We start from the raw sequence: 12,805 nt of genomic DNA on the forward strand, positions 1-12,805 counted from the left end.
AGGTATCAAAACTGAACGAACCCCCAGAGTTCGACCTCTTCACCATAGCTCTCAGCGAGAGAGGAAAACATCAAGAAAATCTACATCCTTGCTGGCCAAGCTTTGAAGATTCTTCTTCGTCCATTCCTACCCCATTTTTGGTTTTTCCCTTTTGTTTTTATTTTTATTTTTGATCCAAGGACCCCGTGAATAACCCCCTGCGAGTTATTCCCGTTATTCCTGCAGAATAGGAGACCGTGCTCCTAAATCCCTGTCTACCAGCTGTTCCTGTCGTGAGTGGTGAACCACGTATTACACAGCACCAGAGCCGCGCAACGAGACGCCCGCTCCCGTTCTCTGATACCGGTATACTGACCGAAGAACAGATTGAACCACGGATTGAACCACGTGAAGCACCAGGACTCCGCCTTACTCGTTGGAAGGCAACTCATAGTAAGCGATTGTGTCTGGGCAAAATAGCTATTCAGAGCTTATTATAAACACGGGAGTGCACCCCGTAGTTTAATTTTGTTGTTTATTGTTTTTGTACTTTGTTTTCGTCATCGCCGCCGTGCGCATCACACACACGGCTGTACTGTTAGAATAGTGTTGATGTATTAAGTAAACTGTAGCTAACTCATTGATGTTAAGTAGCGGAGCTATCCGCACAACTGTTGAGTGTTTACTGTTCTCTGTGTCTTGCGCTCCGCACGCAGCGCCAGCGGCGATCGTAATAGAAGCTTAATTTGACCGGTAAGAAGACAGGCTCACGAGATAAAACTCTCGCTAATCTGTGTGGTCGAATTCGGTTTCTATTTCTCCTCACGAGTCTCCCCTTTTGTACTGTGATTTGTCCCCGTGTATCGCGATCCTGTGTCCTCAACACAGTCCGCGATCACTCATTGAGAGGAAACTTCCGTGATCTGTAAGAACCACAGTTTGAGTCGGACAAGCCGAATACACTGTGTGATTACAGAAGTTTTCTGATCAGACTCGTTCCTTTGTCTATTCCACTTCCTGCCGCCATTCCCATTTTCCACGTCACGGCTGACTTCATTTTCTCCTTCAACTCTCCTCTTTTACTCAGCGCTCCCGCTGGTGAAAGACGGAAGAGCGGAGTGAAGAAATCAGAGCACGAGCGCCATCTCGCGTCGCCTCACGGTAACAGCGAGTGACGCCATTTTCACGTGACGTACCTTTTGGTAACCCGGAAGTGGGAGGCGAACCGTCACGTCAGAGACCCCTCCTTCTTTTACCTTTTGGCTTTGTTTGTTGCTTCCTGTTTTACTTTGGATTTGTTTTGTTCACTTCCTGTTACCTGCTGCCAAAGTGACACGCCCCCTTTTCACACACACACACACACATTCCTGCACACAGATCCATACCCCTTTTTATTTTATTTTACTTTCTTTTTTTATATTGAAACGTTTTTACCAGCAGTTATTTTAGATTAAGGGACTGATGTTTGTTGCTGTTATTGATTAATTTTAATGCTTTAATAAATGTTGAACCTTTACTTTAAAAGTACCGTTTCTGTCTTTTGTGCTTGCTTGTTTGTAACAAAGGGTAATTGAAAGAAGCCAGTGAACGATCTCACACCTTCTTTGTTATTTATTAATTAATATTAATATACTTATTATTAATTAGTTATAACTGATAGTCAAGAGACACTTGAAGGTTGTAAAGTGACTGTCATTCTCCTCACGCTAAGAGGAGTGGTGCCCCGTTTTTAAGAAATTAATAACAAAATTAATTATTAAAAATAATTAATCATTTGTGTTAATATTTTCCCACCAATTACCTAGGTTGAATCACAACACATCACACATCAGCATCCTCTCCATTTACTCCAGCATTACATATTTAAAAAATGATCATAACTTGAGACAAAACTAATAAAACTGTTACAACACAAAACTAGAACTGACTGAAAAAGTCACTAAAAATATTACTATTAGTTAGCCTGTTATTAATCATGTCTGAACTTACTGAGCCTTCCTGCAGTTCCTCACAGCTGGAATCAGTCTGAGTTTTCCCTGGTCTGATGTTCTGTACATGCTGAGGTCCAACTCATCCAGAACCTCCTCGGACATCTGCAGCATGTAGGCCAGAGCTGAGCATTGGATCTCAGAGAGTTCCTGTTCTCTGTCCTCTGACTTCATGAACTCTTGGATCTCATGATGCACTGATTGGTTGTTCATCTCTGTCAGACAGTGGAAGATGTTGATGCTTCTGTCAGGTGAGATGTTCTTCGTGTTCATCTTCTTCAAGTTCTTCAACACTCTCTGGATTATTTTTGGACTGTTTTGAGTCTGACCCAGCAGACCTCCTAAGAGACTCTGGTTGGACCCCAGACAGAGTCCATGAAGGAAGCGAACAAACAGGTCCAGGTGACCATTTTCACTTTGAAGTGATTTCTCCATGGCTGCTTTCAAGAACACATCCAGAGATAAGTCACTCTTAGAAACAGTTCCAAGATGGGGTGTTTGAATCTGGGCCAAGTATTGTTCTCCCAGGAAGTCCTGCAGTACTTCTGTCTTCCTGTTGGTGAAACAGTGGAACATGTAGACTGCAGCCAGAAACTCCTGAACACTCAGATGAACAAAGCAGTAGACTGTTTTCTGGAAGATCACACTCTCTCTTCTGAAGATCTCTGTACAAACTCCTGAGTAAACCAAGGCCTCTGTCACATCAAGACCACACCGGTCCAGGTCTTCTTGGTAGAACATGATGTCTCCTTTCTGCAGATGTTCAAAGGCCAGCCTCCCCAGCTTCAGAAGAATGTCCCTGTCGGCCTCCATTATCTCCTGTGGACTCGTCTCATGTCCTTTATCGTACTTGTTCTTCTTCCTCTTTGTCTGAACCAGCAGGAAGTGTGAGTACAGGTCTGTCAGGGTCTTGGGCAGCTCTCCTCTCTGCTCTGTGGTCAACATGTGCTCCAGAACTGTAGCACTGATCCAGCAGAAGACTGGGATTTGACACATGATGTGGAGGCTCCTGGACGTCTTGATGTGTGAGATGATTCTGATGGACAGATCTTCAGTTCTGGATCTCTTCCTGAAGTACTCGTCCTTCTGGTTGTCAGTGAAGCCTCGTACTTCTGTTACCCTGTCAACACATGTAGGAGGGATCTGATTGGCCGCTGCAGGTCGAGAAGTTATCCAGATGAGAGCTGAGGGAAGCAGATTCCCCTGGATGAGGTTGGTCAGCAGCACGTTGACTGATGACCTGTGTGTGATTTCAGAAACCAGCGTCCTGCTGTTGAAGTCCAGTGAGAGTCTGCTTTCATCCAGGCCGTCAAAGATGAACAAAAGTTTACAGACAGTGAGCTTCTCGGCTGTGACCTTCTCTAATGTTGGATGGAAAATATGGAGCAGCGTGAGCAGACTGTGCTGCTGATCTCTGATCAGGTTCAGCTCCCTGAATGAAAGCAGAATCAGCAAATTCACATCCTGGTTTTCCAAACCCTCGGCCCAGTCCAGAGTGAACTTCTGCACCGAGAAGGTTTTTCCAACACCAGCGACGCCGTTGGTCAGGACGACTCTGATGCGCCCCTGCTGGTCAGGTAAGGCTTTAAAGATGTCGCGGCACTTGATGGGAGTGTCCTGAATGATCTTCTTCTTGGAGGCTGTCTCCAGCTGCATCACCTCATGTTGAGTATTGACCTCTTCACTCTGTCCCTCTGTGATGTAGAGCTCAGTGAAGATCCTGTTCAGGAGGGTTCTACTTCCTCTTCCTTCAGTTCCTTCAGTCACATGTTCAAATCTCCTCCTCAGACTTATCTTATGTTCATCTAGAACCACCTGCAGACCAACATCTGCTGAAAGACAAGAGACAGAGTCAGACTGAAGAAAGAATCTGAGAAGCAGATGATTGTTTTCATCAGACAGAAAACAGAAAAAACTATATATGTTTTTAATAACAAAAAAAGTCACATCTTTATGTGATATTGTTGTAATAATGTTGTTTGCTGTCATTTGAAAAACAATTGTCATTTTCAGCAGATGACTTGAATAACTTTATTCAGAAACAGCAACATTAATATAAAAACTGGAAAATGAGTGTAAACAATCCTCTGTTGAACCTGTAGAGGACAGCAGAGGATTAAACTCAATCATCTTCATTATCATTTTCATTAACATGAGTAACATTTTTCACTTTCAAACATTTCTCCTGTTCTTTTATTTTCAACGTTTGTTGGTATGCTTGCGCTTTCTTTATCAAAGTGAAATTGATCAAGAACAAGTGAATGATTGATTTGTGACATGCGCTTTACGTCATATGCTGTGATGAAGTAGCTTCAGTCAAATTAGGCTTAGTTTTTCATTTTGTGTTCATTATCATCTTAAATATTGATGCTGTTTAATAGAAGAGAACAAGTCCTATTTTTCAAGACATCAGCAGACACATGTTCCGTCTTACTCTGTGTCTGTGGTCCTGGTCCTGGTCTCTGTCCACACTGTGGACAGCAGGAGTCTCCTGGTGGCCCAGACTGGTCCCAGACTGGATCCTTCAGGATGTCCTGACGCAGAGGACAGTGGGATGTCTGCCCGTGAACAGAAACAGCAAACTCGTCTCTGTAAAGACATTTCTTTATTACTGACATGTCAGGGACAGGAAGGACAGTAAATGAAAACCCAGTGAGCTCAGTGACGCGAGACAAACTTGTCCTCTGATGTGAGACATTCTGGGTTTATGTCCTCACAACTTTGTCTCACAGTGGTGCTGATGGACCGTTGTAAAGTTCTCCTCCTGAGGCTCATTCTCACACAATCTCTGACTCGTCAATGATTCCACTTATTGATCAGTTTCATCAGATTTAGGATCAGTTCAGAGGTTGTCTCTTCCTGTCTGTGTGTGTGCACGTGCGGACAAACTGTCTCTTACTTTGAGTTTGAGGCTCCAGGTTTATTACTGAAGGTTGGAGGTTCAAATTTGGACCAGTCGCTCTTCGCAGACAGACAGCTGGGTGCTGGAGACTGCTCACCGTCTCTGGTTCTGACGTCTGCAAACACAAACATCACATGACCAGACCAAACATTTTGACCTGATATTTGGATTTGGGTCTGGTATGCTATTGTTAGCCAGGTTAGCCAGTGGACTCAATGCTTAGATAAGTCATATGATGCTATACTAAGCCCAGTTAGGTTACCAAGTCCTTGAAAGATGCAAAAGTGTCCTTTAGGGCTGCTGTCTGTTGGTCCAGAGATTGTAGATAAAGGTACGAGCAGGCCTGCAGCAGGCATGGGAATCAGAGAGGATTCTTATGCTGCTGGGAGCTTGTTTAACTCTGTACTGAAGGATCTTCAGTTGAAGAGCTGATGTATGTCCTTCCTGTACCCAGAAGGGCAGGGGACCCTGTCTATTTTTATAGGAATCTATATGGTAACAATAATTAAAAATGTTAAATGTACTAAGGCTGAATCCCAATTCCACCCCTTAGCCCTCCCCCTTCCTTCATGTGAGGGGTAGGGCTGTCTCATTTCTCATTAGGGTTAAGGGCTAGGGCCAAGCCGTAGGGCTACGTAGACCTTGAAACGAAGCTTCCTCAGGACCGCGCTTGAAACAGAGGGCTTTGAGGAATTTCCCAGCTTCCGCTGCGTCACCTGCAGCGAAGTTTGAAAGCCGGCCGTTAAAGACTCGCACAAATGTATTTTCAGTATTTTAATTCCGACAGTCATGTGTAATGATACTATTGTGGTCTTCTTCAATTGTCAACGGTGTTTCTGAATCACTAGTCAAGTTTGTTTTTAATTACTAGCTAGTCGTAGCTGATGCTATCCCGGCGTTCGTTTTGTAAGTGGTTAGCTAGCTGCTATCGCTATTTTTTTAACATTAACAAATGATGCTGGAGTGCACAGATACGTCTTCAGGACAGAACAGGAGATTCTGTCCCCGCTCTCCTTCGCTCTGTCTGGAACTCCGACAAAGGGGAAGGCGTGGAATTGGGATTCAGCCTAAATATAATAATTTGTACTATAATGTATTTCCTGTACAACGGAAGTCTACTCCAGTCAAGGACTAATGATGAAGTCAAAGTCTGGGGAAAATCTACCTGGTGTATTGACCAGATTTGTGACCACTGAGGTAGGTTTCATACTGGTATGTGAAAGGGATCTTTATAGAAGCTATCTGGTCCCAAGCCCCTGGTCATCGCAGTCATTTACCGTCACCCCCAAGCCAGACCCTGCCTTTCCCTCTGATCTATCTGTATTCCGTACCCAGCTTTGTGCTATTTCCCCATCTGTTCTCCTCCTGGGCGACTTCAACATTGATGTTAACTTTTTTGACTACAAACCAGCAATCGAACTTCTGGAAATCCTCTCATTCTTCAACATCACCCAAAATGTCGATTTTTCAACCCATAACAAAAGCCACACCTTATCTGGTTTGTATCTCCTATCATCGTGCCATTACTTTTCAAACGCACACTCTCTCCCCCTACGAGAAGCAAAAACGCACCATCTTTTTCCGTAATCCCATCTCCAATCTATCTTTTCTGTCTAAAATTCTGGAATGTGTTGTTGCCAAACAACTCATCACCTAACTTGACTCCAACAACCTGTTAGAACTTTTTCAATCCGGTTTCCGCTCCAAACATAGTACAGAAACTGCCCTCCTCAAAGTGACAAATGACCTCCTGCTATTTTCTGACACTGGCTCCCTCATTATCCTCATCCTCCTCGACCTCAGTGTTGCCTTCGACACGATCAACCACTCCATTCTCCAATTCACCCTCGGTATCACTGGCACCGCCCTCTCCTGGCTCAGATCCTATCTCTCCGACAGACATCGAATTATCGCCATCGACAACTGTCTATCAGCAACTCATTCCCGGTGTCCCTCAGGGTTCTGAACTTTGGTCCACTCCTCTTCATACTGTACATGCTTCCACTCAGTCAGATCCTCCGTCACCATAATCTCTGGTTCCACTGTTACGCCAACGATACGCAGCTTTACCTAATCTCCAAAACCATCAATGCCTCCACCCTCTCAACCCTCTCCAACTGCTCGACTGACATTAAGACCTGGATGCAAAATAACTTTCTCAAACTCAACTCCAATAAATACAAAGTCCTCATCATTGGTCCTGACTCCCTCACCCACTCCAAGCATAACATTATGCGCCAAAGTCCAAAGTCCGTAACCTTGGAATTATCCTGGACCCCACTCTCTCCTTCCTCCCACATGTCAACCATATTACCAAAAAACAAGTTAATATATGTAAGTAGACCTCCATTACTAACATTTATGTGTAACAGGACCACTCTATGTGACCTTTAACTCTAGTATAAATCAATTAACAATGTATCTGTATTGTTTGAATAGTGTAGTATGTAAAGTGTCTTTGAGTACCACAAAAAGCACCATATAAATGTGATTTATGATTATTATTATTTTGACTATTTTTAGTACCTGCCCTGGCGAGGTTCCAAGCAAGCTGAGTAGGTACTATGTGCGGATTGGTCAAAACTGCCGGCCACTGATTGGCCAGAAGTGTCGTCACTGGATGTGTCATGAGCGCGACTTACAGCACAGGATGCAGGAATCAAATCCACCATTTTTTTAAGAAATAGCATTGAGCGAATACTTCAACATGGCAACTCTGCGAAAGAACATTCCATGGTCCACGAGGTCCAGACTTCCTGTGTTCAGTCGACGACATAAATACAGAGAGAGCTGGACGGAGCCACCCGTAACATAAAGTGATGGACAATATTAAATAAGTTTGTGTCAACTCTTTCGTGTCTAATACGATAAATGTTTTGTCCCTCTCGTGATGAGAGGAACCAGTTTTCAGTTCTGTTCTATGATGATCACACAAAACATGAACGGAGCCACAGCCACATATGATCACACTGATATGACTGAATGACTTCTCTGTTAAAGGTTTGTAGCAGCTCTCTTACTTACTTTGTGTCTGAGGCTCCAGGTTCATGACTGAAGTTCAGAGGGAAGTTTTTAGACTGGTTAGACTTCACAGACAGACAGCTGGGTCCTGGAGACACAACCACTCATCTTCTGGACTTCATTCAGTCTGAGAGAGAGGGAGAGACCTGTCAAATCCTTTTAAATCTGGTCAGAGACACATACTTTTCTTTAATCCTGAATAATAAAATTAGATATCATCATATTTAATCAAATGTATACTAACCTTGTCCTTCTGCTACGCAGTTAAAATTGAGTCTGTACAAAAGTCACAGAACAGTTTCACTGGGGGTTAGGGTTTCACTCTACAAGAAATCATGTGACCCTGTCAGAGAGAGAGAGTGAGCGTGAGAAAGAGAGAGAGAGAGAGAGACAGCAAGAGAGAGGGAGAGAGAGACGTACTTTACAGCAGTATTGGAGAAACTGAAGATTTCTGACTTTAACTGAATCGATATGAAGCAATTGTGTTGAAATAGTTCAGTGTTTTTAAGGATTGGATACAATTAGATATGGCGACATCTGCTGGCCAACCTTCAACATAGCATTTGCAAGATATTTATAATATATTGTGTTATAATGTGATTGTGCCTTCATAAAATACTCGATGTAATAGAGATATTCTTTTGTAAGATTGATGGACATACAAATATATTTACTGGGACGTGCTTGTGCAGCTGGGGGCTATTCTGACAACAGGTGTAGAAAATGCTGGTGGGTTCAAAGTTTTCTATTTAAATGCCTCTTCTTTGTTACTATCCCTCTATCTTTACAGACCTTTTCACATGGCGTCGGTGGCATATTAAAGTAGACATATTATACCCTATTTCTCCAAGTTAACTGAGTTCCCTGGTGTCCTAATGAACATGTCTGTGACATGCTTGTGACAAAATACCTTAAGGATGAAGCACCACAGCAGTTCAATCACCCTGCCAAAAACAGCCCTGTTCAGAACGCTCGCTTTTGAGTACCTGTCTCTTTAAATGCAAATGAGACACAGGAAACTACGTCAGCGTCACTGAAGCTCCGGCAGCTAACAGCAGTTAGCATTTGGAAAAGCCATCATTTGCCAACTCTAGCAGGCACATTGCCATCATAATATGATTTATATATTATATAAAATGTATCCAGGGCCCACGGTTGGTGTAGTGGTTAGCACTCTTGCCTTTGCAGCAAGAAGACCCGGGTTCCTGGGTTCGAGCCCCGTTTGGAACAACTTCGGAACAAGGGCCTTTCTGCAAGGAGTTTGCATGTTCTCCCCGTGTGTGCGTGGGTTTTCTCCGGGTTCTCCGGCTTCCTTCCACAGTCCAAAAACATGCAATATGGGGATTAGGTGAATTGGTCACTCTAAATTGACCGTAGGTGTGAGTGTGTGAGTGATTGGTTGTTTGTCTCTATGTGGCCCTGTGATGGACTGGCGAACTGTCCAGGGTGTACCCTGCCTATCGCCCAATGTCTGCTGAGATCGGCACAGCACCCCCCGTGACCCTCTGGTGGAGGATAAAGCGGTAGATAATGGATGGATGGATAAAATGTATCCACTGGACACGTTAATCCTCTGAGGCTGGAAGTTTGTGTAGAACTCTGTGCTGCACTGTGCAGCCAACAATAGAACACTTTGCCGACTTCCGCTCTCCTGGATACTATTGCCCTCGCCAGCGCTCTCACGTTTTTTACGGACAAAGCAGAGCTACACGAGACAACAATTCCAGGAATGTCTCATTGGGACATCACAATGAGTGAGGAAATCAACATTGTGTGTTTTATATCCTGTACTTAGACTGAGGCGGACCACAAAAACATGACTGTCATCTTTTTTCACACTTTGCCTACTCATAGGCCCTAAAAGTTGATTTTGCATTATATGTCTCCTTTAAGATATCTTTGGGGAAGCTTGCAAAGATTGGAATAAACTGCAGAATTTTAACAGGTCTTCTCCTCAGGAAAGGTGAACCTGAACCTGAACCTCCACTCCTGCTTCAGCCATTGTATTCTGAACTCTTTGTGTTGCACCTGCACCATGTCATCATGTCAGAGTCAGCCTCTTGTGTGGAGTGACCATGTGCTTCCTCTCCTGTGGACTGTAAGAAAATGTAAACATATATATGATTCTTTGATAGCGTCATAAGTGATATGCCTGTAACGATATGCATATTGAAACCGAAATTGCGACACTGTGTTGTGGTTGGAAAATGCAGACACGCCCCTTCAAAGCCCTATGAGCCTTCAGTGCTACCAAACGTTAATACGTTATTATTAAGTTCATATTTAAAGAATGAAACCTAAGCTTAAATAAGTTGAAGATACATTTTCTCCATCTCTGTGTCACGAGACTATGTTTACAATCATATGACGGGTGAGTAAAAGTTTGGCTGCCGCTCATTCAATGATGTGAGGAGGAAACGTGGCTAATAACAGTGAAATGACAGAACCTTCTAGTTTATTAAAATCAGCAGTAGAGCGGCTTCTTCATGGCACTGCATATGCGCCCGCGTTCATTGGTGGAGAGTGAAGGTTCAGGTATTTGCTCTGTGTGTTAGAGCCCAGCAGACACATCTGTTCCCAGTGAGAGGCTTTTTCTACTGCAGAGGACAGTGACACTGGGGACTGAGGACAGTGTCACAGCAAAGAGAGCAAACCTCTCGCTAGACAAAGTGGACAAGATGGTGATTCTGAATGTTCATCTTCCTTGAATCAGCAATGCAATGCAACACGTTTGGTTCTCATGAGATACTGCATATATCATTTCCCAGAATCACTTCGATCCCATCCAAGGGCAAAGCTGGCACACACCAACCGTGGTGTTACGTGTTGTTACGTGGTGTAACCGTGATAGAGATCATTTTGTGTTTTGGCACACACAGGACTTTCATCCCCATCCCAAGCACAGGAATGAATGAACCCGTGTATGTCTAATCTGAATAAGGTAAGACTGATGTTAAAATGTTATGTTTTAAGATCATTTGAGAAATTAGTCATTTAGAATTCAAAAATGTGGTTTGTGTATTAAGATATGACGTATTTGTAGTTTGGTATGCAAGTATTGAGAAAGGGCCATACACACACATACACACATCGAGGACACAGGAAGGGCTGAGGGCCGTAACAGCACAGAGTGGAGCTCTGCTAATACCTCATACTATTCTTCTGTCTTCTTGTATGCTGCAGGTTTCCTCACAGGTCATCTTTTCATGCATAGTGGGAGTTTCCTCTCTATTTCTTTTTCCTACAGCAAAATTTGACCAAGCGTGTCCCACTCACATAACCTACTTGAGTTTGAATACTGTATGAACGACTAACAGAGAGACTAAAAGGTTTAATCGTTTTGCTTGGTACGTAAATGTGTATACGTTCTTATTTGTAACATCTTTAGGACCCTTTCTGACTCTCTGTCAGAAGCAGTAGTCCTCATAGAGACCACAATCTGGTCCTAACAAGGTGAGAAGTGAGAAGTTAGGATTGAGCAATGGTCGCTAGAAGTTGTCTTTCAACTGGAACTGTGGGTTAAGTTCCTGACTCTGTTAGTCTGTATGTCCGTGAGCGAGACACATATTTTACCGTGTGATTGGGTGAATGGCAACTATTTTGTAAAGTAGCTCATGAAGACTTGTTTCAACAAGTCAAATTTAAGACTTTATAAGACTCTTTTAAGACCATAATGAATACAATTTAAGACCCATTTCAAATCCATACTGGCAAAAAAGTACAAAAGACATGAAGGAAAATTGGAGCCACAAATTGTTGAACTTGCAATTTGGCTTAGCTGTGGGCTTTCATTAAGTTTTCTCTGCTGCTATGATAAGCTATAACACACCGCGGCGCGCGCACAGCACACTAGCTAGTGGTGCTCGATAAATTGTCACCGGGCAGCACAGGTGGCCTACTTTAGTTACATGTTGTAGTTATGTTATCGCATTCTCAAAAAAAGAAACATTTCAAAGCGAGACTGAAGTTTATGCATGTTTTAAATAACATTTAGGTAACATTAATAGATTTTAAGACCTTTCAAAATTGTATTTAAGACCTTTTATAAGATTTTAGGAGAATTTAAGACATTTTAAGGCCTTAAAGCGGAACTAGACCGGAAGTTCCTATTAACAATGTTTTTTAGTGTGTATCTGCGTCCTTACCTTGTTTATGAAGCCCTGAAGGTTCTAAACAAACAGTTCAGCCATTGCTGAGAACGCTGTGTTTTATTGTAATCTCGGGGCTCAGCGAGATCTCTGAAAATCCTGTTATAGTTACGTAAACAGTGGTTCTCCTGAACAGCAGATCCTCCTGCTCCGGGCACTAGTCCGGGCACATCTGGTTGCGTACATTGAACTGCGAAGAATAACGTCCGTTGTGGGGGGTGTTTCACGAGGGACAGTGTCTTCTGACTCTGGGTCTGACTCCGGGTCAAAGTCATAAAAGGGACTGCGGCGGGGAGTCGTGAAGAAGCTATTTTTAAACACTGTTAAAACAATGATTTGATAATGAGTAGCAGTGCATCCACCGTTCCACAGGGGGGAGCTGTGCTTCTGAGAGCTGGTGTGCTGAATAGTACTGGCCAATCACAAGCCTCTGTCCTCTGGGGGTGAAAGTTCACTCTGAAATATCGCGGCTGATGAACAGTGTCAGAAAAGAGGATTTCAATCGGCTCGTTTACAGCAACTAGGAGGTTTTTGACCATAAAAACAAGTTAATGTATGTAAGTAGACCAGAAGGACCACTCTATGTGACCTTTAAATTCAAATTATTGGATTTAAGACTTTTTAAGACTCTGCGGATACCCTGTATATAAATACCGACCAATACCAACTGTTGGTGCCCAAAATACGATACAGCTGTTAGTCACGGCCTACGTGTGTCCCATTGATGAACTTTACAAGAAACCACTTGATGTTCATTGTAAAGTTAA

At 43.2% G+C, this 12,805-nt stretch overlaps 1 protein-coding gene across 3 annotated transcripts in view; it reads right to left on the reverse strand.

Moving 5' to 3' along the window:
* The window catches only part of LOC310932820 (NACHT, LRR and PYD domains-containing protein 3-like), a 34,149-nt gene extending 25,949 nt beyond the window's left edge, over positions 1 to 8,200 (reverse strand). For 2 of the 3 annotated variants that reach the window (XM_083896188.1, XM_083896187.1), the window contains exons 1-5: positions 8,135 to 8,200; positions 7,894 to 8,017; positions 4,867 to 4,984; positions 4,402 to 4,556; positions 1,969 to 3,799 (exon numbers count right to left, since the gene is read on the reverse strand). In XM_083896188.1, coding sequence (XP_083752314.1) covers positions 1,969 to 3,799; positions 4,402 to 4,556; positions 4,867 to 4,984; positions 7,894 to 7,918 — 2,129 coding nt within the window. In that variant the 5' untranslated portion in view covers positions 7,919 to 8,017; positions 8,135 to 8,200. The remainder of the gene's footprint in view (positions 1 to 1,968; positions 3,800 to 4,401; positions 4,557 to 4,866; positions 4,985 to 7,893; positions 8,018 to 8,134) is intronic. The other variant, XM_083896189.1, reaches the window with a different exon arrangement.
* Between the last annotated feature and the right edge of the window lie 4,605 nt (positions 8,201 to 12,805).

The sequence above is a fragment of the Microchirus variegatus genome (genome assembly GCF_963457635.1).
Source record: "Microchirus variegatus genome assembly, chromosome: 10".
Classification (NCBI taxonomy): Eukaryota; Metazoa; Chordata; class Actinopteri; order Pleuronectiformes; family Soleidae; genus Microchirus; species Microchirus variegatus.